The sequence below is a fragment of the Halictus rubicundus genome, chromosome 14 (genome assembly GCF_050948215.1).
Source record: "Halictus rubicundus isolate RS-2024b chromosome 14, iyHalRubi1_principal, whole genome shotgun sequence".
Classification (NCBI taxonomy): Eukaryota; Metazoa; Arthropoda; class Insecta; order Hymenoptera; family Halictidae; genus Halictus; species Halictus rubicundus.
The window spans coordinates 9,002,733-9,029,938 of NC_135162.1; the positions used below are offsets into that span (position 1 = coordinate 9,002,733).

Below are 27,206 nucleotides of genomic sequence, written 5' to 3' on the forward strand. Positions count from 1 at the left end.
GCGATTCCTGAGGTCATTTCCAGCAACTTTTTCCTTTGCGAGAATGTTCTCCGCCGTTTCGTTGAGGAGTTATTAACGAAAAACACGGACCAATCGGAACGCAGCTACAGCGGACGGGCTCCGCCTCGGAGGCAGGTCCCGCTGAGCGTGGCGTTCGCATTGGCCGAGTGTTTTTCGTTAATAACTCCTCAACCAGGCCGCGGAGAAGATTTTCGCAAAGGAGAAAATTACTCTAAATGACCTTGGGAATCCACCGCTTTCAAAGAAATACATTTTTGAGACACACTGTATAAAACGGTGAGGTACAAGGCTAGTCGTTAATATCCTATCTTCAGTTTCAATTTAGATGTTTATCGCTACTGTTCAAACTCGAATAACAAGGGAACCGGAGCAAGTGTTTTCGTCTTGACAACATGATCCGGGAAATCGATTGACGGGAAAATCATCGAGGATTCACTGCCCAACTCGGTCAGGGTGCACGGGCGCCACTTGGCGATTCGTTTGCCAAGAGAATCCGGAAACTCGTTCTAGCATTACCGTGGCAAATGTCCAATCTGGACCGTGTGCCACCTACCAACGCGTTCCCTGCGAAATGTGCCGAGAACGCGGCCGTAAAAACGCTTAGGCGAGTTGCAACTACCTCCCCGGAACCCCGTAAACGCTTTTATCGCTGCTTCTTCGCTGTCCGCGATCGCAGCTTGTCCAGTAACGCGAGCTAATCAAACGAAACGACGCAGTTAATTACGTAGACCTTGCTAAAACTTGATTTTACACTTTTGCCTACATGCGCGAACATACAGAAGTGAAAAAAGTCTTAAAACACAATAAAACAGTATTCAATTCTACTGGAGGATTCGATGGCAGAAATTAGTAGATCGAGAATCGAGGGGAAAAGTTACCCCCACTCCGCCAGTACCGCCTGAGTCACGTGACATTGTGACGCATGCGCGACAGAGACGAAACCCGTCACGTGACCGGACCGCGGAAGACGCGTGGGGGAACAGCGTCGGACAAGGGGAAGGTAGAGTGGGGGAACGAGTCTTGATCTGGCGACACCATAGCACTAAAAATTTTTTAATTGTGTTTTACAGGCTGAAATAAATTATATACATCCTAAGAATTTCATCGATATTGGTTAATTCCAATTAATAAAAAATCTAATAAATTCCTACAGCAAGATAATATACTCAATCAATAAATGCAGTCTTCCGAGAGTCATTAAGTTTTTTAAATTATTTTCTACGTGGATAATGCGACTTAAGAAAATCGCATTGGCTTCGACTACAATTATCGAATGATAGTCGTCAAAACTTATGGCACAGAGGGGAACACGTGACATGGAAGTAGGTTGAACGTTTCAGAGCCAGGATTTTTCTCAAAATCTCGGGAATCGTCGTGTGGATAGTAATTCTCCGACGAGTTATTGAAATATGAAATTTGACGACTGAGAAACGGTGAAACGTCCATCTTCCCGATGGTGTCGCGCTATAAAACATTCTAAGCTTGATTGTAAATATGAAAAAACGACATTCTCGGATCGAAGACACTTTTAGACTGTCCCGTGGATTACCTAATTGATGATGTAGAAGCGAAGCGGAAGCGTTCCTAAGTTAGCAGGTCTAACACCGCAAAATGTTGTGTGTGTCTGTGCACGTAGAGACATCGTTCGTGGGACTTTTACTGTGGGACAGGCTTTAGGAGTGCCGGCATAGGCATTACGAACTGTTATCGACTTACGCATTTGTTATTGTCGAATGTTCGCCACTTCGATTAATTCAGCCTGATTTTTCGGGCAAAGTGGTTAGGCTACTTTCCTGTGCGCTTCGAAGTGTGTTCACTAAAAGATTCAAGAAGAACTTGTCCAGAAATATTTAAACAAGGGACCAAATAATATTAGTAGATGCAATTTAAAACAATTTTAGAAAATTTTACAAACAACTGAAAAACATTTGTATTTGGCGATACTCCAGTGATACAAATTTTTTAATTATCCACCGGTAAACAGAATCGGATTCTGCGCAATGATAACTAGCCTAATAAATAAATCAGTCCCGTACAGCTGTTGCCCGTGCGGGCAGAGCATTTGGCAACGAGAACCACGCCTCCTTTCGATGGTTCAGCCTATGACAATATTTTTCCCGCTGACGTCACCTTGCCCTTGCCCTTGCCCTTGCCCTTGCCCTTGCCCGCCGTAAGGCTTTCTGAACAGGACTGAAATAAATATACAGTCTTTACACGATACACACTAACGAGCAAAACTGAGTCTACACTATTTCAAGCAACATAACCTTTTAAAAATTAGATCAAATGACTTGAATTTTATTGAGAAGTTAGAAGGAATAGTTTATTAGACGAGGTGTAAAAAATTTTTGAAAAAACTTTGAATTCGTCGGAATCGCAAAAGAAATAGTAAAAGTTGGTTTTTTTTTTAGCTTTTTATCTGAGCCTGTATTGAAAATTTAAAAAATGTGTTTGATTCGCTTGAATAAATTATATCCATGCTGAAAATTTCACCGATATTGGTTAATTCGTTTACGAGTTATAAACGCTTAAAAGTGAAAAAATTGCCGTTTTTCACGATTTTCGACTTAAAATCACACTTTTAATCGTTGATCACCATACCCCGCGAGGGGCCAAGAAGCTTCCTTTCCTACGTTCGGCAGTGTATCAAAGAATAGTATCTCCTAGCCGATATATGTCAAAACACTGTCAAAAGGTGAGTTCAAAGAATGAAATACAATTTAAGGGCGTCGACGTATTATTTCCAGCGTTATAAAATGGTTGGAGCAGAGAAGAAACGTGTACGTGGCGTCTGCGACATAGAATTGACGGAGAGAATTTTTCTCTCGAAGACCCGCGGTTATGGTCATCGAGCGTGGTTCGAGCGGGGCTGAGGAAGCGCAGAAACGGCGGAAAACAAAAATGCCTGTTTATGCAAAGCACTTCAAGTACGTCTTTGTGCAGGAGGCTGGCGAAGAAACGCGCGAGGCATTTTCACAACTGTTTCATTCTGGCGAGCACACACGGGTCTGAAAAGGAATTCGCGAGAGAGAGAGAGAGAGAGAGAGAGAGAGGGAGAGAGAGAGAGAGAGAGAGAGAGAGAGAGAGAGAGACGAGTCCCTAGAGAGGTTACTTGGACGATGACTTGTAAGGAGGATGCGCCGGAGCAGAAAACGTATTTTTAGACGACAACCGAGCACCAATATTTTCATGTAGCCGCCCGTTCTTATTTAGGCTGGCTCTCTGACATATTTTCAGGAAGTCTGGAGATTTGCCTCAAAATTCGCGCGACTCTCCAAACACGAGGAACGCAACTTCGACGGTGCATTCCGAGTCGTTGCGACTCTCCGAAAGTCAAATTTGCTGCGCCTTCTTCAAGTACGAGCGTTCTTGAATGTACGTTCTGTGTCCTGGATTCGTTTGCGACGTCAGGCATCGATTTGTTTGATTGCGGATATACGCACGCTCTCATTTTAAGGATTTATTAGACTGCGGACTTTTCTGCAAAATACACATCGTTCACATGCGAGGAACGCAAATTATACTTTCTTTTCTCTTTTCTCGTCGACTTTAAACAGCAAAAACATTATATCTAAATTTTTTTATAATTACAGTCAATTCTCGATATATGTCACATATGTTTACACTCCTCGGCGGGGATAATTCCGCGACGTTTATCGTCCAGGCCTTGGCGACATATGTAGAGAAATCACTGTATTTAGATATTTTTAAATTCTCCTAATCCTTCTCATCGTATTTTATCATGCATGAAATCCGCAGTCTCATTATATCCAAGAAATTAATGTCCATTAATTTATTCTGCAATGTCGATAATCGTGGATTAAGAAATTCCGAACCCGCCATTTTGATAGATCCCTTGTTTCTGGAATTGGAATGTTGTGGTTCATCGGAGTGTGGAAACGATAAAAACGTGACCATTGACTTACCATTCCGTGACAAAGGCTGACGCTAACACAGGAAGAAGGATCTCCGTCTACGGTGCCGCTGTAAAAGCATCCAAGTTCATGGCCCGGATGTTCTCTTCTGCTCGTATTCGCGCTCATGTGAGTTATCTATACAAACAGCGAGAAACAATTGCGGTGTAATCAATCCGAAAATACATTCCGCGGTGAAGCTTCTATTTTCACTCGTACAATGATTCGGGGAACCGCGTACGTATCTCGCTTCGCAAATGGACCGTGTCAAGAGCCGGTTAACATTAGTTAACATTCGCCGATTTTGCTACTTGAAACCGTTCTGGGGAACCTTTATTTCGATTAACATTGTACTCTATAATTGTTCGTTCTAATTCAGTGTAATCTGATAATATTGTGTTCTAGTATAGGTTGTGTTCTAGTATTTTCTAGTATAGTTTCGTTTTTATAGATTTTGTTGCATTATAGCATGTAATACTATGTTCTAGTGTAGCTTATACTATTCTGGAATTTTATAGTATCTAATGCCTACTACTCTGGAATTGTATACTATTTTATACCTACTATTCTGGAATTGTGTACTATATTGTATCATAGTTTAGTATATTCTAGTATCCTATATTATGTTTTAATAGATTATGTTGTATTCTAGCATGTAATACCATATTCTAGTTTATCTTATACTATTCTGGAATTGTATACTATTTTATACCTACTACTCTGGAATTGTATACAATCTTGTAGTATATTTTAGTATATTCTAGTATACTACATTATGTCTTTATAGGTTATGTCGTATTCTAGCATGTAATACTATTTTCTAGTATATCTCAAATACTACTCTGGAATTGTATACTATCTTGTGGTATATTTTAGTATATTCTAGTACACTATATTATGTTCTGTATTCTAGCATGTAATACCATATTCTAGTATATCTTATACTATTCTGGAATTGTATACTATTTTATACCTGCTACTCTGGAATTGTGTACTAACTTGTATCATATTTTAATATATTCTAGTATACTACATACATTATGTCTTTATAGGTTATGTCGTATTCTATCATGTAATACTATTTTCTAGTATATCTCATACTACTCTGGAATTGTATACTATCTTGTGGTATATTTTAGTATATTCTAGTACACTATACTATATTTTGTATTCTAGCATGTGATACTATATTCTAGTATATCCTATACCTACTAATACCTGTAATACCTCTAATTCTATACTATCTTGTGGTATATTTTAGTATATTCTAGTATACCATATTGTCTTCTACTATATTACAGTATATTACATCAGCTTTTAAATATATATTACATTTTATTCTAACATACAACACTATGTTCTAACATATATTTTAGTAATACAAGAATTTACCAATAAAACCTCGAGAAGGAGTATATCGTTAACAGACTGCGGATCTTCATGCGAATTGCACATGCTTCATGCAAAATCCGTCGGGAAGTAAAAAGCCACTTTCTAAATGTGTATGTTAGGCGCAAATAGCTTCTGTAAGTTTGAATTTGAATATCAGTAATCTTGTAAACAGAGAATGTGTGAAAGAATGCAGGGATACTTGACAAATTTCTTGCGCAAACCCTGAAAAATTTCTACTGGGCAAACTCGTCGCGTGCTCGAAAGAATAAAGATCGCGGAGATTAATATACTCGGCTACCGGATGTTCGTAGCGAAACGTTTGAAACAATTGGAAAAACCATCATATTACACGGGCTTTTAACACCTCGGCTGTTACGAGCACCGGTGCACGGAGGCGACATTATGCAAGACTCAGCGGCGGCGTGCACCGTTGAACCGTCAAAGATGATATCTTGTGTATTAGCATAGTAATAACGCGCTAGCATCGTACAACGTAATGGGATTAACATCGATGAAAGCGTCTTCTGGTTAGATTAAATTATCGCTCTTGAAACGGAAGCTCCAAACAAACGAACCAGCGATACTTCATCCAGCGATTAATTTAATAACAAATTCTCATCTAATATCAGGCTGGGACGGAAGTTCGTTTAAATTAAAATCAAAGATAACATTATGATATGAATACTCAATGATGAGCTACCGCAAAAGTGGCAAAAAAGTAATATAGAACAGAATGGAAATTAATAGAATCAATTAATCTAATTATAAGTATTATATTTGAATTTTAATTGAAAATACTACGAACTTTCGCAAGCACAATTGAATTAATTATTAAATTAATTCACATGATTTTTAGTTTTCATTCCTTAGTCGCTGGCCGATATTTATTACAAGAACGTCTTGGGAATGATAGATTGAAGTTCGAGTATTAGGGTTAGTTCTCACTTTAAAGTTCGGCGAGATGAAACTGGAATCGTGTGCCAAACGCAGCCGGAAACGTCTTCCGAAGGCAGTGAACTCGTACTGAGGATGAGGATCCCAGACTTTGGCTGTGGCAAGGCGGAAGTGACCACTGTGGTGCCTCTTCGCAGTAGAGGATGGATCAGCTGTGAACAGGTCGATTCATTCTGTCATCGATAATCCTTCAAGTGTGCAAAAATTTACACTTTTCCAATCGTTCAAGCACAGTAATCAGATCTTACGGATTTAGAACGAGAACAGTGTAATTTGAACCAATAAAAACATCAGAAGAATTTATAAATACTATTTTATCACTCTCCACCTATTAACATTATTTTACTTAATTAATTTTAATCTTCTCGTTACAATTCAAGTGGAACATTTATATTTTGCATAAAAATTCTGCAGTCTACGTTACAATTACAATGGTTAATATACTGTGGATCTCTATGCAAAATAAATATTTTCTTCATAGATAGAAACTTTCTTTATTTAATGATTTTAGCGAGTTGAAAATATTGGCATTCCCATCATAAGCACAGAAAACCTAATGATTTGATGCATTTATAACAGAAAAAGTAGATAAGTACTAAAAGTATGAAAAGAATTTGAGAATATGTTGCCCTCAACTTATGAAAATTATCGAAGGAGATATTAATGGAGCAGCCGTTGCCTGCAGTGGTTGCAGAACATTTTCATTTTGCATAAAGATCCAGCCAGTCGGCAGGCGTCAATTATCGTAGAGTTCGCACGCCTATCGCGACGGACTTTGCGTCAGTCAGTTACTTCACACGGCGAACAGAAGAAATCCGTGCTAGTTACCAACTAGTTCATTTGTCAGGAGTAATTGTTGACGGATTGGCAGGCGACAAGCGACCGATGCATGACAAAACAGCGATGTCGCGTACCCGGCGCGTTTTCTCAACGACGTTTTACCGTTCGAACAATTCTTTTCCTTCGACCACGCTCGCCTATCTAGTTTCACATCTCACCGCAAACGTGTTCTACACCGAAGACTACTATTTCGGTAACTGTTTTTTTTCTCTCTCTCTCCTTTTTCTATTCTGCATCTGGAATTTTAATTCGTCTCCGTTGAACGGACTCGACTTGTCTAATACAACCCACGTGGAAAATTCTGGCATTATTATTTATTGGCAAAGCTGTTGCTATTTAAACGAGATCCACTGCGAAACGGAAAAAATATTGAAACAATTTATAAATCGAATTAAGAGAAATAAATGTATACGTGTGTCTTTGCAATTCGTGCAATCTTATTTTCAATGGTCACTCAATTAATGAAAAACCTAATTCGCTAAATTCTATTTTGTTTTTTGACTGCTCTACGACCCCTCCAAAAATATCTATAATACAAAGTAATATAAACTAATACAAGCTACTGATATGAAATAAACTACGTATAGAAATATGTGTTCAAAGGTAACGTTCAGCTGCCTTTGGGTCAATTTTGACCCAGTGTTTGAAAGGGCCATCAGTCGCCCAGCTCTCGCTGATGTCAGTTAAAAATTGTTAAAAAAAATAAATCAATGGCTCCCGATGAAGCAGCGTTAAAAATATGCAAAAATTTGGAAATGTGTGGAAACTTTAATTATTTATGAGGATAATATTCGAGCGGTGTTGTTTCAACACCCCGGGGGCCAGGATATTGCAAAATAATGGAGCTTCGTAAAATAGAAGATCGGGTTCCAAGAAACAAGAGAATTGTATCTGCCAAGTTGCAGGCGGGTGCTCATCGATATTTTCACTATTAAATCAGGATTAGCCTAGATTGGTCGCGGAGGAGCCAAAGAGGCCGGGATGAATAGGATCGGGCCCGGTGCCTATTCCGCAACTTGGCGATTTACGCTTCCGAGAAACGAGATCGCAGATCGATCGTGTCCTTTATAAATGTCTGGCGTGTTCCGTCCGCGCGCGTTGTCTGCGTTTTATCTGGTTTTATCGGCGAGGCGGTTTCGTTTCGAGCGTGTGCACGCACCGTTCTCTCTCTCGTCCCGCACAATCGAGAACTTAACGAGCTGAACTTGATAAAGGTGGTGCGCGCGAGGCTCGCGGCTTGCGCCACGCCGGCTTCGGAACGCGTCGAACCTCACGCACGCGTGTTCCATCATCGAAATGCATCGGAACGCATCGCGGTCTAATTGCGCTAATTTGAATCGCCGCGGCTTCGCGTTCTTTTGCGCCGGCCGACCAGCGATGGCTGCGAACCACTCGCGAGCAGAGACAGCGCGGCGTTCGACTGGGTACCGTATTCTCTCCGTAACTGTCGGAAGGATCTCTGCCGTAACTGTCGAAAAAATCTCTGCCCGAACTGTCGAAAAGATCTCTGCCGTAACTGTCGAAAAGATCTCTGCCCGAACTGTCGAAAAGATCTCTGCCGTAACTGTCCAAAAGATCTCTACCGTAACTGTCGAAAAGATCTCTGCCCGAACTGTCGAAAAGATCTCTGCCGTGGCTGTCCAAACTTTACCCCCACCACTGAGGGGAATCACCGTCGGAAAATATTGCAATTTTTAAAATTTTCGATTTTTTTTTATGAAACTTTTACCATCGTGTTCGTCTCGTTTTTCTAATTAAAACGACACCAAACACGATATAGTTGCGACCATAATTGCTTGTGTGACAAGCGAAGTTGAGAATTCGCAGACCTCCACCGTAAATGTCAAGACCGAAACTTGGATCGCTTCTTGCACTGAGTGGGCAATTATGATCGTAATTATATCGTGTTTGGGCTCATTTTAATCAGAGAGATACCAGACATATTTTAGCGAAGGTTTCATGAAAATCTAATTGAAAATAAAACGGTTTTGCCAGTGGATTGGTATTGTCTCAACCTAATCCCATATCTATTAGTAAAGACACGTAGTCCTTTAATGGCTTGTAGAAGACTACACTGATTACTTGAGTTTCAGAGTACATCAGTTCTCTCATGCTTCAGAGTACATCAGTTCTCATCAACCTTTTGAAAATGACTCAGTGTACGTGTAGATTTTGTTATTTTGTTAATAATTTTTTCCGATTTAAGGTGCGCCGCTGTTTCTGCCGTTCTGGGGTACTTCGTCGTTTAGGTTAGAGTAAGAAAAATTGAGACCGAGCATGTTGGTCGCTGCAACACCGCCGGGACAAAATGGAGTTAGATCTTTCGCTAGCTAGCGAACCACGTACAATCGTTTAACACGCTCGCGAAAACCGTAACACGATCCATGAACTTGATATTCGTTTCTCGTTTACTTCTTTCGTCCAGTCGTTCGCATTCTTCGGTCACAGACTTACGCTTGCTTTCTGTTGCTAGTGATGGGAACGATTTCAGCAGGACCAGCGGATGCGAATTTGCCGGAAACGCGAACGAATATTGTTACAACACCTATAAGGTAATTCCGAGGCAGATGGTTTTCTATTAAATGCCTGAAGAATTTAATATTTATATTTCCAACAAATTAACCGATTTTGCTCGCCATTTAAATACCATTGAGAAAACATAAATTGAACAACATTATTTTCTAGCGAAAAGTAATATTAATATATTATTTTTTTTCAAGAGCATTAATGTGCTCTTGAAGTCTTTTCAATGTCAAAAGAACTTACGTGGATCCTCGAACTGATTCTCGCTAATCTTCGTGAGCCGAACATACTCCAGATCTGCTTTAGGCGAAAATGGCGCCTCGGTGCTCGATTTGTTTCGCTTCCTCGAAGTTTCCACCGGCTTTGGAATCACTGCAACAGAAGCACGCCATAATCATTAGCGTAATGAAGTAGACACACTTTGCAATCTTCCAATTATAAAAACGAGAAGGAATTAGCGAAATTGCCGCAGTTTATTGCGGAAAAATTGCTTCCTAGCGATTGTAGAAGCGTCAATTGGCTGGTTTTTCATTTTATTTCTGTTTCAAGCATCTTGGGAAGAATCTCGCGTTCTATCCTTCCACTTACGGAGCTAAATATAGTTCTCGCGATTTCATCAATCGCTATTTCCTATGCAAATGTAATGTACAAAGACAGTATTGACCTCTTCGTAGGGTCTGTGGGTTTATTGAAGAGCGCCTCGTGCAAAGTATATTGACCTTCGCGGACGATTTGTATCAGTCATTACAAAATCGTAGATCTTTTCACGCCGATAGATTTTTATGCATCGACGAGTGGCAATTAAAAATCATCTTGAAAGAATTATCTAGCATGTTAACGCGATTTATGACGCTGAACCAGTTACGTTTATTTACTAGGAGAAAAAACAGATAATTTATGTTACCAAGAGGAGAATCTCATTCCCCATTTTTCACAGTCAATTATTTGCAAGAATTTGCTGGCTATCGAATACTTTATGAAAAAGGAAGACAAGAAATTGTCTGCAGGAACATTTGCAAAATTTGAGAAGCGTTTGCAGCATAAATAATATAGTTCACGAGCAATAAAACAATAAATTGCCAACACGAATTTAACCTGCTGTAATTTCGTAAAAAACAAACCTACAGCAACAAACTTGGACTCATTTCAAAGCTCGGAAATTCTACTTTCGCACACCATTGTTAATGAAAAATATTTTTACAGAATGTAGCAGATGAGAAACTGGGGACCAATTTTTCCTCAAAAAATGCAACAAATTGAAACCTCTGTGGAAACATTAAAAAATTCTTCCCGCGAACGAATCTTCCCCAGATTTGAAGATGGAAGTCTCCTCTTTACAACGAGTCCTGAAAAATTGATGTACGATTTTTTCCGGCTGAGTTATGCATAAAAAACTAGAGACATGTGGTGTGTATCCTATATTATTGCAAAAGCGGTACACCTTTCGTTCGATAAGTCAACTAAAAAAAATCGTGCATCAAGTTTTTTGGTGTCGTTGTAAAGGCAAGACTTCGAGCTTCAATTCCATGGAAGATTCATTCACGAGAAAAATTTTGCATTGTTTTTAGAGACGTTTTCGATCGCTGGAAATTTCGAAAGAAAATCAGCTTTCCACCTGTCGTGCGAAATTGTCATTGGAGTTGAAATTCGCCCCATTCCTGCTGCTCATTAACAGAAGACTATCACGGCTTTAATAGCAGTGGCCATCTAGTTCGAGATAAGCCGATGTATCGAGGGTCCTGTCCTCCACGCACGATAGTACGCTCATTGTCTTATCAAGACGGCGACGCAACATTAAAATACTATAATACAAATTTAAACGAGGATTCGCGCGATAACCCCGCGTCAACTTCTGCGCTGAATCGGAATTAGTCGTCAGTTGGGTATCTGTCTCACTATCCGTTCGATAAATAAGAAAAAAAAAGGACGCGGATGACGGAAAACCGTGCGAACGACGAACGTTCTTGCGCAACAACGATGCTTAGAATCGATTAGCCGACCTTCCCCGTCGCAACAAAAATCGAAATTCTTTCGAGATATCTCATCAACCTTGACCAACAGCATCGCAAGTGTGCATCGTGATCCTTTGATTCGATGACTTATCCGAGATTCGCGCGTCACTCCTCGAAAACAAAGAAACGGCCAGCAATCCGCCAAATCACCAATTCGTTGAAACGATCAAGATTCGCGATTGCTTTTGTTTCGTACTGGTTGATATACAACTCCTGTAATTTTGATTACTTTTACTCCGAAAAAATCACGCGTGCACTCCAAATACCCGTGAATATGTGTGCGAAGTTTTGAAGCAGGAAGATCAACGGTTCTTCTGGAAAAAATTCCTGAAAATTGACAAAACGGTCTCGGAAAGCAGAATGCTTCTGAAAACATACTTTATATAAAAATATATAACTCTTGTAATATTGATTACTTTTACTCAGAAAAAATAAGTTATGCTCTTCAAATGTCCATAAAGACGTGTGTAAAATTCCGATGCAAAAAGTGCAACGGTTCTTCTGGAAAAAATTGCTAAAAAGTGACAAAACGGTCTCGGAAAGCAGAATGCTTCTGAAAACATGCTCTATATAAAAATATATAACTCTTGTAATATTGATTACTTGTACTCAGAAAAAATCACTTATGTTCTTCAAATATCCATAAAGACGTGTGCAAAATCCCGATGCAAAAAGTGCAACGGTTCTTCTGGAAAAAATTCCTTAAAATTGACAAAACGGTGCCGGAAAGCAGAATACTTCTGAAAACATGCTCTATATAAAAATATCTAACTCTTATAATATTGATTACTTGTACTCAGAAAGAATCAATTATGTTCTTCAAATATCCATAAAGACGTGTGCAAAATCCCAATGCAAAAAGTGCAACGGTTCTTCTGGAAAAAATTCCTGAAAATTGACAAAACGGTGCCGGAAAGCAGAATACTTCTGAAAACATGCTCTATATAAAAATATCTAACTCTTGTAATATTGATTACTTGTACTCAGAAAAAATCACTTATGTTCTTCAAATGCCCATAAAGACATGTGTACAATCCCGATGCAAAAGGTGCAACGGTTTTTCCGGAAAAAATTCCTGAAAATTGAGAAAAGCGGCCTCGAGAAATCGGCATACCCCCCTCGAGCGTAGTTGCGAGTACATTTCGAAGGACAATGGCGGCTGTTTATTAACTCCGGGGCGTTGTTAACGATCGCAGAGGCGAGGCTCCAGGTTCAGCATTACCTTCGACAGATTCCCGGACGAAGGTAGACAGCCAAGCTCGTAAATCTCAGTCAGCCGATAATTGATCCAGCCGATCTGAATGCCGGGTTACGCGAACTCAATCAAGCCGCGAACAATGACGAGCAAACGATTTCCTGGTGTATCCGGGGATACAACGAGGATACAACATACTGTATGCCGTGGCACGGTCCAGGCGGAAAGGGATGTCACATTTCTCGGGGGCCTGTCAGCGTGACGCTAATTAGGCCCCGAGCAAATCATCCGATCGCTGATTGGAAAACGCCGCGCCGCGCCGTGTCGGCCCGACCCGGCCCGGCCCGGCAATAGAGGAAACCTCGAGCGGCGTTTTTCGTGGAACCTGCCCGTTCGAGCGTTCACGCGCAGCCGAGCGCGTTAATTGCGCATAACCGATGCTCGAGTCAGCTAGAAAGGCGCAATTATCGACGGCACTTAACTGGAAAAACATTGTTTCACATTTTTCCGCGCGAAGATTGCAACCCGAGGAATTTTCCTTCCTCGTTGAAAGATGGATTTTACAGCCGCCTCGTTCACGTTTCTCGAGAACATAACCTTAACCGAATCCGTTTAGACGGAAACCGAGATCTTGTTACACCGAACGATTAACATTCTTCCGTCTCGACGACGATTTTAACGAAATTAACGGCAATTGATGCGCGCGGTAATTGCCGCTTTCGGAAACCGCACATTTCAGAAAATTGTTTTCTTGGAGGGCAGACTGTTTACTCTGACCGGTTGTTAGCGAGTGTTTTTATGCTTTACTTTGTTTTCTTAGTTGCGTGTTTGTGGTCGAATGTTGGAAGAAGTTTGTTACAATTTGTTCCGGAATTTTATGCTTGATATCGTTACCCCAAAATCAGGAAAATCTATTTTCCTCTTGAAATTGTCGATATTGAAACACTACAATAAATATAGATTTTCTTTCGCACTAGGAAACTATTAGAAACATCCTAATCGTAGGGTAAGGGACCGAACTGTGAGGGTACCAATTACTGTACCCATATATTTATTACACTTATTTTTAAAGCGTAATGGATATGAAAAAAGTGTAACATATTAGCTGAAAAGAAGAAAGAAAGAATCAAAAAATTTTTAATGGAAATAATTTAATATCCATTGCGCTTTAAGAATAAATATAGGCACAGTAATTGACACCCCTACAGTAAACCGGTCCCTTACCCTAGCTGTGAAGAAAATAATACTGCAAAGCGTTAAGGAAAGAAATTTCCAAGTCGCTCCTGCAACAAGAAAACTTTTGCATAAAAAAACAGGATCTAGCTATCGCAACAGTTTACGTGATTGATGAACGCGACGACCTAGAATCATACTTTTCCAGAAACAGTTTCCTCCGTGTTCCCACTTGGTAGATAAAGTACCAATGACCCCATAATAATTCATGCGACGATACCAAGGGAACGTCACGATAATCCGTGCAAACACTCGACAGATAATCCGATGAACACGAGTGCTAAATACTCGTAATTAGACGCGGGGAAAAAATGTCTCGGGGTCAACCGATGACCCAACCCCTCGTTTTTTCTTTTTCATTGCGTCGCTGTCGTAAAAGTGATTCCCGAGCATTGTTTCGCTAGCTTTCAGCTGGACAACAACAACACGTGACGCGCATATGTACGTAAATGCAGACATCTCAGACTTAGATAAGACAGCCTCTTTTTAGGGAGCAACAAGTCTGCTGAACACGGCAATTACTGTGCTCCCGGTTTGCCGTAGTTTTCCAGGATTATAGTCCTCGTGCCTGTTACGCTTCTTGTAGGCTTAAGCTGAGCGGTAGCTCACCGGTGGCATACAAAATTATGGGACGTAATATTTCTGCTATTTTCTTCGTTTGCGAATCGACTGCAAAAATACAAAATGAAAATGATCTGCACACGACGCAGGAGCCCAGAAGAATCGTCATTCTTTTTCTGATGATTTTAATCGGCCGAAACGAGTTAACGTGGCACAGATAGAAAGCTCGAGCGCATGAACCATCGATGAAAATTGGTTATGTTTGTACAGCCTTTGCGAACCACGCGAAGAGTGAAAGAGACACGAGCGAGCGGGTTCGTATCGAGTGACCACCACGCCTAGCGACTGCAATGTCTCAATTATTGCCGCGTTAATTTACGATATCCTCTCATTATACCGACAGAGAATTCTGCGCTAGTCCCCGTGGCATGGTGGCCATGCGTATTGGTACGGCGCACAGTGGGCAATTTGGACAAAATCGGATTCAAAATCAAGGAACTTTCGATAGGAATGAGGTGGAGCGATGAAATCTTTTTTAAATGAAAGCTGAAACTTTGTAGAATATGGGAAAAATAGAGAGATTATTACCAGCCAATCATTTCAACGAAAAAATGACTTCATTAGTTTTTGTCACAAAAATCTATTTTTTCCAGAATCCTGAGGTCGTACACAAATTTTGAGACCAGATTTGAAATCAGCGTGAAAAAATCTATGGGAAATGATGTCTAGCATGTTAAAAAAAAGATTTTTTCCGCGCGTGGTATTGGAAAAACTAAAATTTTCTGGAATTTGTGCGCGTTTAACGAATTTTCTCGAGGTTAAAAAACGTTCGTACCACAATCTCTCTATTTTTCCCATATTCTACAAAGTTGCAGCTTTCATTTAAAAAGAATTTCATCGCTCTACCGCATTCCTATAGAAAGTTCCTTGATTTTGGCGGACTGCGACGCGTAGCTCGCCGAAGCGTATTGGTACGACGCGAGGTGTATTGGTACGGCGCGACGCGCGCAGCTGAAAACGCGCGGTGTGCGTTTCATACCGAAGCTGAACAATGAGCTGAGAAATTTTGACGTCCCACTCGGGGACCAGCAAACACACGGTATCCCGGGCCGTGTGTCGCTGAACAAAGGGACTTTACGTCATGTCCGAGGAGATTAAACGCCGCTTACTAAATGTCGACGCGTGGGCGGCCCCGACGCGGCTCCGTGCATTGTACAATTGCATAACAATGCACACGCTTGACCGGGGGAAAAAGGGATTCGGTGATCCTAGGACAACGTTGTTACCGATTACGCGACGGACACACCGGCAACGGGCACACTCCGAGATAAGGGGACGACAATAGTGCCGAGACTTCTGAGCGTGTTCTGTGCGCGCGCGCGTTTGTCACGGTTTAAGATCACTCCTGCACCGTGAAAACTATTTTAACGTGTCCGCGTTGGGAACGGTAAAGCGTTCGTTGAAGAAAAGTTATTGTACCGCGGGTTTTATGCGTTCGTCGCAAAAACGAGTAGGGGCTTTTCAAAACAGCAGGCACACTAGAATGATCTCGCAACACCGATCTATTCTTTTCTAGTTTGTAATACGGTTAGAGTAAGAATGAAATTTTCATTTTTATACGTTACCACAGGTCCACTGTTGCCGGACAGATATTTTTTAAAAGTCGTTTTTACGGTGAAAAATTCTGGAAAAATTCGTGACCGTGTGTGCCCTTAGGTAGAATGTTCACGAATTTTTTCGTAATTTTTTGACGAGCAGAACGGTGGAAATAAATCGATGTTGGCGAGAAGGTTCTCCGAGAATATATCCGAAACTTGTGATTTCCGCGAAAAGCGAAAGTGGTATTGGTAATCGGCACGTCGAAACGGATAGAACGATCTATAAAAAGTGTCGAAAACATGGTGGGGCAATTGTGAAGTTCGAACGCGCGGTTCCCACGCCATAATCGGTTCGTCTTCGTGAAAAAAGGCTAGTTCGCTGGACCCGCCCTACGCGAATCGGGTTAATATTTCCAGGGCCCATTAAACTGTCCGCCGATGCGTACAGCTTTATCGATCCGGATCGAGGAACGAATAATAGAGACATTGTATGGCAGCGAGCCAGTCCTGGCCAGCCAGTTCAACAATTTTACTGCACGACGCGACGAGTGCAACAAGATCGAATCGGCGACAATATGCCTGTCGAATAAACTCCGCTCGGTTCGATTTTAGCCGGCCATGTGCTCATTCTGTAATTTCATTTGAGGGCTGCATTACCTGTTGCGCAATCCATTGTATTCAGAACGGCTGGTTCTAATGTACTATCATTACAGAACTATAAAGGATACACGGGCCCGTTTTTATCTTCGCGAACGATGCGAGTAGGTCAAACCGATCGTCGACTCGAGAGCCTTAAAGTGTAATTTACGACGGTTTATTTCGCTCGAAACGCATTGGCTAACTCCGATTATTATCTATTATAGTTTATCCATTAGTCACTCCGTTATGACAGAAACGCAATTCCACAGAGTGGTTCTGCAACGTGCGAAAATGTCTTAGGGGAACATGACCGATGGTGTGGCGAAAGCAGGAGTTTCAAGCTTCACGAAGAGTCCAAGTTCGTTGCTATACGATTGTTATCCACGAAATTATTGATTCCAGTCGAGGGGAAGGACCACGAATCGAGGAGAAAAAGTTACCCCCTCTCTTTGCCAGTACCGGGGTTAGTCACGTGACGTTGTGACCAATGACAGAGGCGGAACGCGTCACGTGACTGGACGGAGGCGTGGAGCCAAGCTAGATGAGGGGAGGGAGCACGAATTGAGGGGAAAAGTTACCCCCTCTCTGCCAGCACCGGGGTTAGTCACCTGACATTGTGACCAATGACAGAAGCGGAACGCGTCACGTGTCTGGGCCGAGGCGTGGGGGAATGGTGCAGTAGGGGAGATTGGAGTGGAGGAACAAGTCTTGATCTGGCAACTATGCTTCGAACTCTTTCCGGAAGCAGCTTCTCCTCGGAGAAACTGATCGCGTGAAAGGAGACGGTGGGACCGTGGCTACGACCGCGAGAAATATGCGGTCAACCAAGAAATCGTATACTTTTCTTAAAGACGCTCGACCTTTCGTCGCACGGCCTTGACGACTATCCGTGAAACCGCGTCTCGTTTAAGTGTCCAGAAAAATCGGCCCTTTTTCTTGCTGCCTCGCGTTTCTGGAATCGCCCCTCGGCGCGCCGAGACTCGATCATCCTTGACTCGCGAGAACCGAGACCGGGATTTATCGATCGTATCACAGCCTACCTTGCACAGAGATCCATTAAATCCCTGGACAAAGTAAAATCGTTTTGAGCATCTTCGCTGCACAGGGTGTCCCCGAAATCCTGATGCGGAACAGACCCTTGATGTTCCTGATGTGGACAGAGCTTTCCACTCCGAGATTTTGTGAAACTTTCTTACTGCTTATCAAAAAATTATGAAAAAATTCGTGAACATTCTACCTGACAGCGCACACGATTGTGAATTTTTCCGGAATTTTTCACTGAAAAATCGATTTTTTAAAAACTTAAAATTGCTGATTGAAACCTCCAGAAATCCAAGAAAAATGCGTATTTTGCATAGAAGGTTTAGAGATACCAGTTTTAAATGAATTTGGTAGTGTGATATTGTCGAAAGCAATATTCCTAATTTTTTCAGATTTTTCGGATTAGGCAAACAAGTATAAAATATTAAAAACCTCCAGAAATCCCAGAAAAATGCATATTTTGCATAGAAGGATTACAGATACCAGTTTTAGATGAATTTGGTAGTGAGATATTGTCGAAAGCAATATTCCCAATTTTTTTCAAATTTTTCCGATTAGGCAAACAGGTTTAAAAAATCGAAAACCTCCAGAAATCCGAGGAAAATGCATATTTCACATAAAAGGATTGGAAATATTTTTATATAAATTCGGTAGCGAGCAATTTTTTCAGATTGTAAATATTTTTCTTGGGGATGTTTGTACTAGAAAATTTAGATGGAACATTTCTAACTGTGTTTTGTCATTTGTTCGAGGATCGTGGACATAATTTTCTACGTTTGGAATGGTGCGCTTACTATGAGAAAACGATTCGGAAATGGGATCAGAACCTGAATCACGGAGACAGAGAAAAACGCTTACCGCGTGATAATCCGATATCCCGACCAGGATACAGGATACGGGGTGAGCAGATAGAGGGTATACAGTTGTACCGTGCGAGACACGCGTCGCCGATCACGCGAAAAGAGGAAGGTTAAGTAATTCTCACCACTGGACACTGATAGATGTCTGGCTGATACGATAAAGGGTAGACGAATTTCTCGGAATGCTTCCGACCGGAGTGCATTCCTTCTTCACCTAACCTCGAGCACATCCAAAACGCTATCTTATAGCACCACGTGTGGCAGCTTAGGCATAGCATTCGTCATTTGTCATGATGCGTAGAAACCTAATGGTTCACCTGTTGTTACAGTCGTTACACAGAGAAGATCTTCAAAACGAGAGTCTGTTCTGACCCGGAGTACAAAGATCGTCGTACCATTGCTCAATTGCTTAATATAAAAATCAAACAATAAGCACCTTCGAAAATATATCTTTAAAAATTAATAAAACGGTCTGAATATCGTCAATTACGTAGTTATAAAATTAAAATTAAACTGATTTGAAAAAAGTGATCCAATTTCAATTTTTTAGTGAGATCAATTTTCTTTAGGAATTTTTCTCGGAGAATTGCCAGCAAAGCTCGCCAAAATCTAATGTAAATTGCGGGCTGCTTTTTAATAGAGCCTAGCAACTGCGGCTGGTTCTTAGACGTCTCGGTTTGCGTTCAACGGCCGCCTCTGTCGCCGGTTTCTGTTTCGCGGCGGGCTGATAACAATCGCCGGTAGTTCATCTCGAAAGACAACGCCAGAAACGAGGTGAAGAACACCGCGCGCCGAGTCGCGCCGGTTAGGAAGGGCTTTGTGAACTGTGTCGTCTGCCGAGGCGGCGCCAGCGGACCACGTGTCGTTGAACTGGACGACATTGTTTGACGCGCGAAAGGCTGGCCCTCGCACTCGCATTGAACTCTCCTCGCCTCCACCCTTGCATAAACATTTTCGTCTTCGCCTGGCAGACGCGCGCTTTCGTCGAGTTTACCCCGACATTCGGGGAACGGATGTTATTCGGGGAATAAAAGTCGCGGACGATATCCTCCACCAAAGCGGGTTCAACGGGCCTCAGGGGTTACATACCTTTCATGGGGTCACACTAGAGATATCCAACAATTTTTTCATTACAGAAAATTATGTTCCCATGAAAAATCATCATATACATTTTATTGTAGGACGTTTCAATAACATTCTCTAAAAAATTGAGCCTAATATCTTAAACTAGTAGAGCATGGCAGCCATTTTGTGAAGCACGTTCGTGTCATCAGATGTATCTCTGTGTTTCTAAGAGGTCAACAATTTTTTTAATACAGAAAATTATGGTTCTTCGGAATATCATCATATACATTTTATTGTAGGATGTTTCAATAGCATTCTCTAAAAAATTGAGCCTAATATCTTAAACTAGTAGAGCATGGCAGCCATTTTGTGAAGCACGTTCGTGGCACCAGATGTATCTCTGTGTTTCTTAGAATTCAACAATTTTTTTAATATAGAAAATAATGTTCCCTTGAAAAATCGTCATATACATTTTATTGTAGGATGTTTCAATAACATTCTCTAAAAAATTGAGCCTGATATCTTAAACTAGTAGAGCATGGCAGCCATTTTGTGAAGCACGTTCGTGGCACCAGATGTATCTCTGTGTTTCTTAGAATTCAACAATCTTTTTAATACAGAAAATTATGGTTCTTTGGAAAATCATCATATACATTTTATTGTAGGATGTTTCAATAGCATTCTCTAAAAAATTGAGCCTAATATCTTAAACTAGTAGAGCATGGCAGCCATTTTGTGAAGCACGTTCGTGGCACCAGATGTATCACTGTGTTTCTAAGAGGTCAACAATTTTTTTAATACAGAAAATTCTGGTTCTTCGGAATATCATCATATACATTTTATTGTAGGATGTTTCAATAGCCTTCTCTAACAAATTGAGCCTAATATCTTAAGCTAGTAAGGCATGGCAGCCATTTTCCCAAAGCCATTTTGTGAATCATCGTTCGTGGCACCAGATGTATCTCTGTGTTTCTAAGAGTTCAACAATTTTTTCATTACAGAAAATAATGTTCCCTTGAAAAATCAACATATACATTTTATTGTAGTATGTTTCAACAGTACTTCCTCAAAAATTGAACCTGATATCTTAAACTAGTAGGACATGGCAGCCATTTTGTGAAGCACGTTCGCGGCACCAGATGCATCTCTGTGTTTCTAAAAATTCAACAATTTTTTTAATACAGAAAATAATGTTCCCTTGAAAAATCATCATATACATTTTACCATAGGATGTTTCAATAGCATTCTCTAAAAAACTGAACCAAATATTTTAGACCAGAAGTACACGACAGCCATACTTGTTCTCGATGCAGTTAAAAGTACTTTTTTCCCAATATTCGATTTTAATGTTCAGCTATTTTGTCTTAATATTGTATTATTTTTCAATGACTCGCTTGCTCGACTAGTCCGCTAGCTCGGCAACAATTCTGAGTGCGCGCAGTCTGCATACCTCGAAAACGAAACGGCCGTCGGGAAAACCTAATACCCTAATCTCGTGCGTGTACCAAGTACCATTATACCGGGTACTACAATCAACTATAAAGTTTCCTGTAATCGTTTTGTGTTTAGAGACGGGCTATTTTCTTTCTCCCGAAGACAATCTAAATTCCTCGGAGACACAAAGGATGATTCTCATAGTCAGCGAAACATCAGCCCTGCCAACTCTGCGTGCGCGCACGCGGTGGCGGTGCACGAATTTCATTTTGCACGCGGCCACAATTTCATCGTGGCAAGTAGGTTGCGTTATTCAGTCGCCCAGGTATTCGAACGAGATGCGGAATTAAATCGGTCTCTCTCTCTCTCTCTTTCTTCGAGGAGAGAGAACAGCCTGGACAATTCACACTGGTTATATGAATTCGAAAACGACGAGCAAGAAGCCTGCTCCGGCTGCCGCTCGGTCTATTTTGTCCACAAGCGTAATTTGGCCGGCTGTCCGCTAGTATTATCCTGACCTGGGACAAAAGCAGGGTGACTTCGGTTTGCCGGAAGCTTGCTCCAAACAAAACCGGCCGAGTCGGGTTTGTCTGCTTGCCCGCGCTTGCGACGACGGAACGGACAAACCTCGGTCCCAGTCCGGTCAAAAATAAACTCCCATTATAATTCGCGGAAGATAAGAACCAGCGCGCGCAACATTAAACGCGTCGCGAACTTTTCAACCAAACTAAAATATACCAGCAAAGTGATTTCCCATTCGTATTCCCCTTTTTTCTTGCGACGGCAAAACGGACCTGACGGTGCCAATATGACAGCACATGTTTCTCAAAGCATACTCTATAGAAAAATATGTAACTCCTGTAATTTTGATTATTTTTACTTGAAAAAAATAACATGTGCACGCCAAATACCCACAAATAAGTGTGCAAAACCCTAGCGCAGCAAGTTTAATAGTTTCTCTAGAAAAAATGTCTAAAGTTTGCCAAAAGAATGTCACTGAAAACCAGAATACCCCCTAAAACGTACTCCATATAAAAATATATAATTCAGAAAGTTTTGATTGTTTTCGGTTTTAAAAAATCTTGTATGCGCTTTAAATACCCATACATACGTACGCAAAATCCTAGAGCCAAAGGTTCAACAGTTTTTCTGAAAAAAATTCCTGAAGATTGACAAAACGGTCTCCAAAAACAGACTACCCCTATAAAGATACTCTATAGAAAAATATGTAGTTCCTGTCATTTTGATTACTTTTACTTTCAAAAAATCACATGTGCACTTCCAACACCAATAAATACGCGTGCAAAATCCCAATACAAAAAGTTCAACAGCTTCTCTGAAAAAAATTCTCGAAAATAGACAAAACTGTCAACAAAAAGCAACAGCCTCTGAAAACATACCCTAAATAAAAATTTGTAACTCCTCTAATTTTGATTACTATCACTTTCAAAAAATCACACGTGCACTTCCAACACCAGTAAATACGCGTGCAAAATCCCAATACAAAAAGTTCAACAGCTTCTCTGAAAAAAATTCTCGAAAATAGACAAAACTGTCAACAAAAAGCAGAATGCCTCTGAAAACATACCCTAAATAAAAATTTGTAACTCGTCTAATTTTGATTACTTTCACTTTCAAAAAATCACATGTACACTTCCAACGCCAATAATTACGCGTGCAAAATCCCAATGCCAGAGGTCGAAGAGTTCACCTGGTAAAAAATGTCTGAAAATCGAAGCGCGGCCTCGGAAACTAGAATACGCCCCTAATTCGGTGGCCAGCGTCGTTTCATGCGCCGTCGAGAAGATTAGCTCGTACGGGGAACGCATTAGCGTGAATTTTCAAGAGCATCGAACGATAATCGCCGGCATCCCAATAGGCAGCTGGCCATCGGTTCGGTTATTTTCGACATGGGCCGCCTTAGAAATGAATTACAGGCGGACGACGACGAATATATCCTGCTGCGAGGTGGCGATTCGGGTTTCGCGGCCTTACAAAAATGTTTACGGGACGAGAAGTTAAACGTCTGCTACGACCGCGCGGGGATTTTACGGCTTCGACATCTTTCGAGCGAGTTGCATCAAGGTCAACGCCGAAAATCCTTCGTTCCTCCTCCTCCTCCTCTTCGCCCTTTCCTCCTGCTTCCATTCGTTCGCCTGATTCACCAAATGATTTAGGAAGCGCATCCCTCCACGCTTTATGCAGGTGTCGGCGGTCGTTTACGAGCATTTAAGCATTTTGTGAACTGTAGCGGGGTCGCGCAACCCTTAAACAATTTACTGCAAACGGGCGCAGTATTTTACGATTATATCTGATGGAAGAAAATGGCCGAATCTGCGGCTCTTTTCGCGCATAAAATTTTATTCGAAATCAAAATCCTTTTATCAGAAAAAGGGATGGTAATTCGTCCCCCAGATTTATTTTTCACTCGAATTTTTGCTTAAATTTTAGGTAAACTAATAACGTTTCATAACAATTTTTAATAATTTCAGGATTTGTTTATTTCTCGCGGACGATATTAAACCTGAACAATGAATGTTAACACGGTAGCAACGTTGACGAACATCTCACCGTAACACGGTAACGAACGGCGTCGCCATCTTTGTTGCAATGTCAGAAATCAGAAGTATTCTTCTGGATAATCCTACGAGCCTCCACCGAGGAATCACCGCGGTATAAATATTTATGGGATATGTAATGAGTTGTAAAAAATTGGTAGGCTGCCACAGCGTCGGAGAACCATAACTCCGGAATGGATTCGTAGAAAGGAAACATTCTAATGTCCTTTTTATAGGCCCGAGTCGATATTAAATATCGTCGCAAGTAAGGAAACGATGACGTAACCCGTACAAATATCTCAAGGAATGTTAGGCGAATCTCTTTTACCTGGAAACGGTGAAACACGGTCGGTCGATGAAAGATAACAAAAAAAAAACTTTGTTCAACAGTTGTTCCACACGACACTGTAAACTTCTGTAAACTTTGTGAAAAAGCGTGTCACTTTTGCACCGTTTCAATGTCGGCCGCGGTGTCCGTTAACGAATATGCAAGGAAAAACAAGAGTACCGGCATTCTAGTTATTGAAAAAGCGAATCGATCTAGAAATTCCACCGTATCTTTGACCTAGATCGAGATCTGTTCATCGGGAGTAAAATGCAATTAATTCAACGCCTCTCAACATACATATTCAAACACGCTTCATTAGACCTTGATTGGTCACGGTTTAGAGATTGTAACTCACATTGTATCTTATAAAATTACGTCTTTTAACCTTTTAAGCACCGTACGCCACTATAGTGGCTTCCGTGGAAAGCATCAGTTCGAACGGTACGCCACTATAGTGGTTTCCGTGGAAAGCGTCAGCTCGAAGGTTACGAACCACTATAGTGGCTTTTTTGCTAGGCGTGGACGAACGCGCCGTACCTGGGAGACAGAGTTGCGGACAGGCGCGCCGTGCTTTTTGAATTACATGTAGGATAGTCTTTTTAAACAATTTTTTTATTGCCTACTGCTGCACAAGATGCGTACATACGGACAATCTTTTGCATTTTGACTGTATGTAAAAATTCATAAGACAATTTTTTAACGATTTTCCATCATATCACTTGCGTGCGAAAATTGTTGCCGAAGCGAAGCGATTTTTATCAACAAGGAAGAGAAGGATTTCGATCAGCTCGTAAAGTCTCGAAATTATCGACTGCACTATTTGATGAGTGATGCTTGTTCGACGAACTCACCGACACGCGAAGTGGCTCGTGTTAGTGAGCGGTTCCAATCTTTCGCTATTTGTGCCTGAGAAACCAAGGTGAAACGAAAATGTATTTTAAAAAGTCAAAAATACAGTGACTTCTCGATATATGTCAACACCACGGGTCTTGCCAGCGTCATGTGTCGTTCAGAAACATGACCGAGCCGAGTTATGTTTCTCTCGACCTTCGTAGCCCCTCAGGGGGCATACCCCGTGGTAGTGGGGATAATTCCGCGACATTTATCATCCAGGCCTTGGCGACATAAATAGAGAAATCACTGTAATATAATAATATCTTCAAATACTGACGCCTTTTCACTTTCGACTTGTTCATTTTGCGATAAATGCATGAAATCTGCAATCTAACGACAACTAATAACACTGAACAAATTTGTTAAAAAATTCACAGTTATTTCACCACAGTACCGAGGTAACTAAAGATATTTTTTTCAATGGAAAAGAGCTATACATGAAAAATTCATAATGACTTCCGTGCAATGGATCATTTAGCTGAAATTGGAGAATGAAGGTTTAAAAAATTCATGAAAACAGAAGTCGCAATTATTTTTGCGGCAACCTAATAACATTGTTAACGTGCAGCGGTAGAAGTTTTCCCGCACGATGTATCCTAATCGTTCCAAGGATACTCGGAAAGAAGTTTACGAGCGTAAAAGCGGCCGTGGCGGCGGCGACGGCGGCGTGTAGATCAGCGAGATCTTTCAAGCGCGACGAAACGAATTGATCGACCGGCTGGTGAGCGATCGATTGTCGTTAATGAATGTTATAATTTACAAGACCGGCGGGCCCTGATTTATCGGCAGACCGGCTAACGCGTCCTCGTCGCTATTAATCGTCGATCGAGTTTGTGTATCGCGCGTAATTGCGGGCAACAGTCGAATTCCGACTGACCACCGATCACGTTAGATCTCTCTCGATCATCGAGTTCTCTCTCGATTAGCCGGATACGAAAAATTTCTTTGTCGAATGTACTCGCCGTGGAATAAACTACATTCTATCGTGGCTAATCATTTATGCTCGGCCAAGCCATAAACAATCTCCGCTTAGGTGGTTTTGTTAAGTACCGCGTACCCATGGCATGGAATTATTCGATCGAACGAATCAACTGTCTATCATTACGTGTAATTACTGTGGACGGCGGATCTTTATGCGAATTGCAATTTTTCTGCTTCTATCGCAAGATACGGGAGCTGAGGAAACATTTATTTTCCTAGTTAATCATTATATTTATAATTTCTTTTTCCCTTTAATCGTTTCGATCGGTTGGTACTATTGCATCGAAGCTTTCCAATTGTTTCAATCCAATACACTAGAATACTTTAGAATATACTGGAATACTCTAGAATATGCTAGAATACTCTATAATATACTAGAATACTCTAGAATATATTAGAATGTACCAGATTATACTCAAATATACTGTAATATACTAGAATATACTATAGTATCCCAGAATATACTAGAGTATACCAAAATATACCACAATATACTGGCATATACCAGAATATACTAGAATATATTGGAATGTACTAGAATACACTATAATATACCAGAATATAGCAGAATATACCAGAATATACTAGAGTATATCAGAATATACCAGAACATGCTAGTATATACCAAAATATACTGGAATATACAAGAATATATAAGAATATACCAAAATATACCAGAATGTACTAGAATATACTCGAATATACTATAATATATCATAATATACTCGAATGTACTATAATATACCAGAGTATACCAGAATATATTAGAATATACTATAATGTACCAGAATATACCAGAATATACTATAACATACTAGAATTCACTATAATGTACTAGAGTATACTAAAATATACTATAACATATCAGAGTATACCAGAACATATTAGAATACACTATAATATACCAGAATATAGCAGAATATACTATAACATACTAGAATACACTATAATGTACTAGAGTATACTAGAATATACTATAACATATCAGAGTATACCAGAATATATTAGAATACACTATAATATACCAGAATATAGCAGAATATACTATAACATACTAGAATACACTGGAATGTACTAGAGTATACTAGAATATACTATAATACATCAGAATATATCAGAATATACCAGAATATACTAGAATGTACTAAAATGTGCTAGAATAT

At 40.7% G+C, this 27,206-nt stretch overlaps 1 protein-coding gene across 1 annotated transcript in view; it reads right to left on the reverse strand.

The window, feature by feature from the left end:
• The window catches only part of LOC143360955 (A disintegrin and metalloproteinase with thrombospondin motifs 9), a 137,719-nt gene that overhangs the window by 91,070 nt on the left and 19,443 nt on the right, over positions 1 to 27,206 (reverse strand). Inside the window, exons 2-4 of the mRNA XM_076800171.1 lie at positions 9,888 to 10,016; positions 6,273 to 6,433; positions 3,948 to 4,073 (exon numbers count right to left, since the gene is read on the reverse strand). Coding sequence (XP_076656286.1) covers positions 3,948 to 4,073; positions 6,273 to 6,433; positions 9,888 to 10,016 — 416 coding nt within the window. The remainder of the gene's footprint in view (positions 1 to 3,947; positions 4,074 to 6,272; positions 6,434 to 9,887; positions 10,017 to 27,206) is intronic.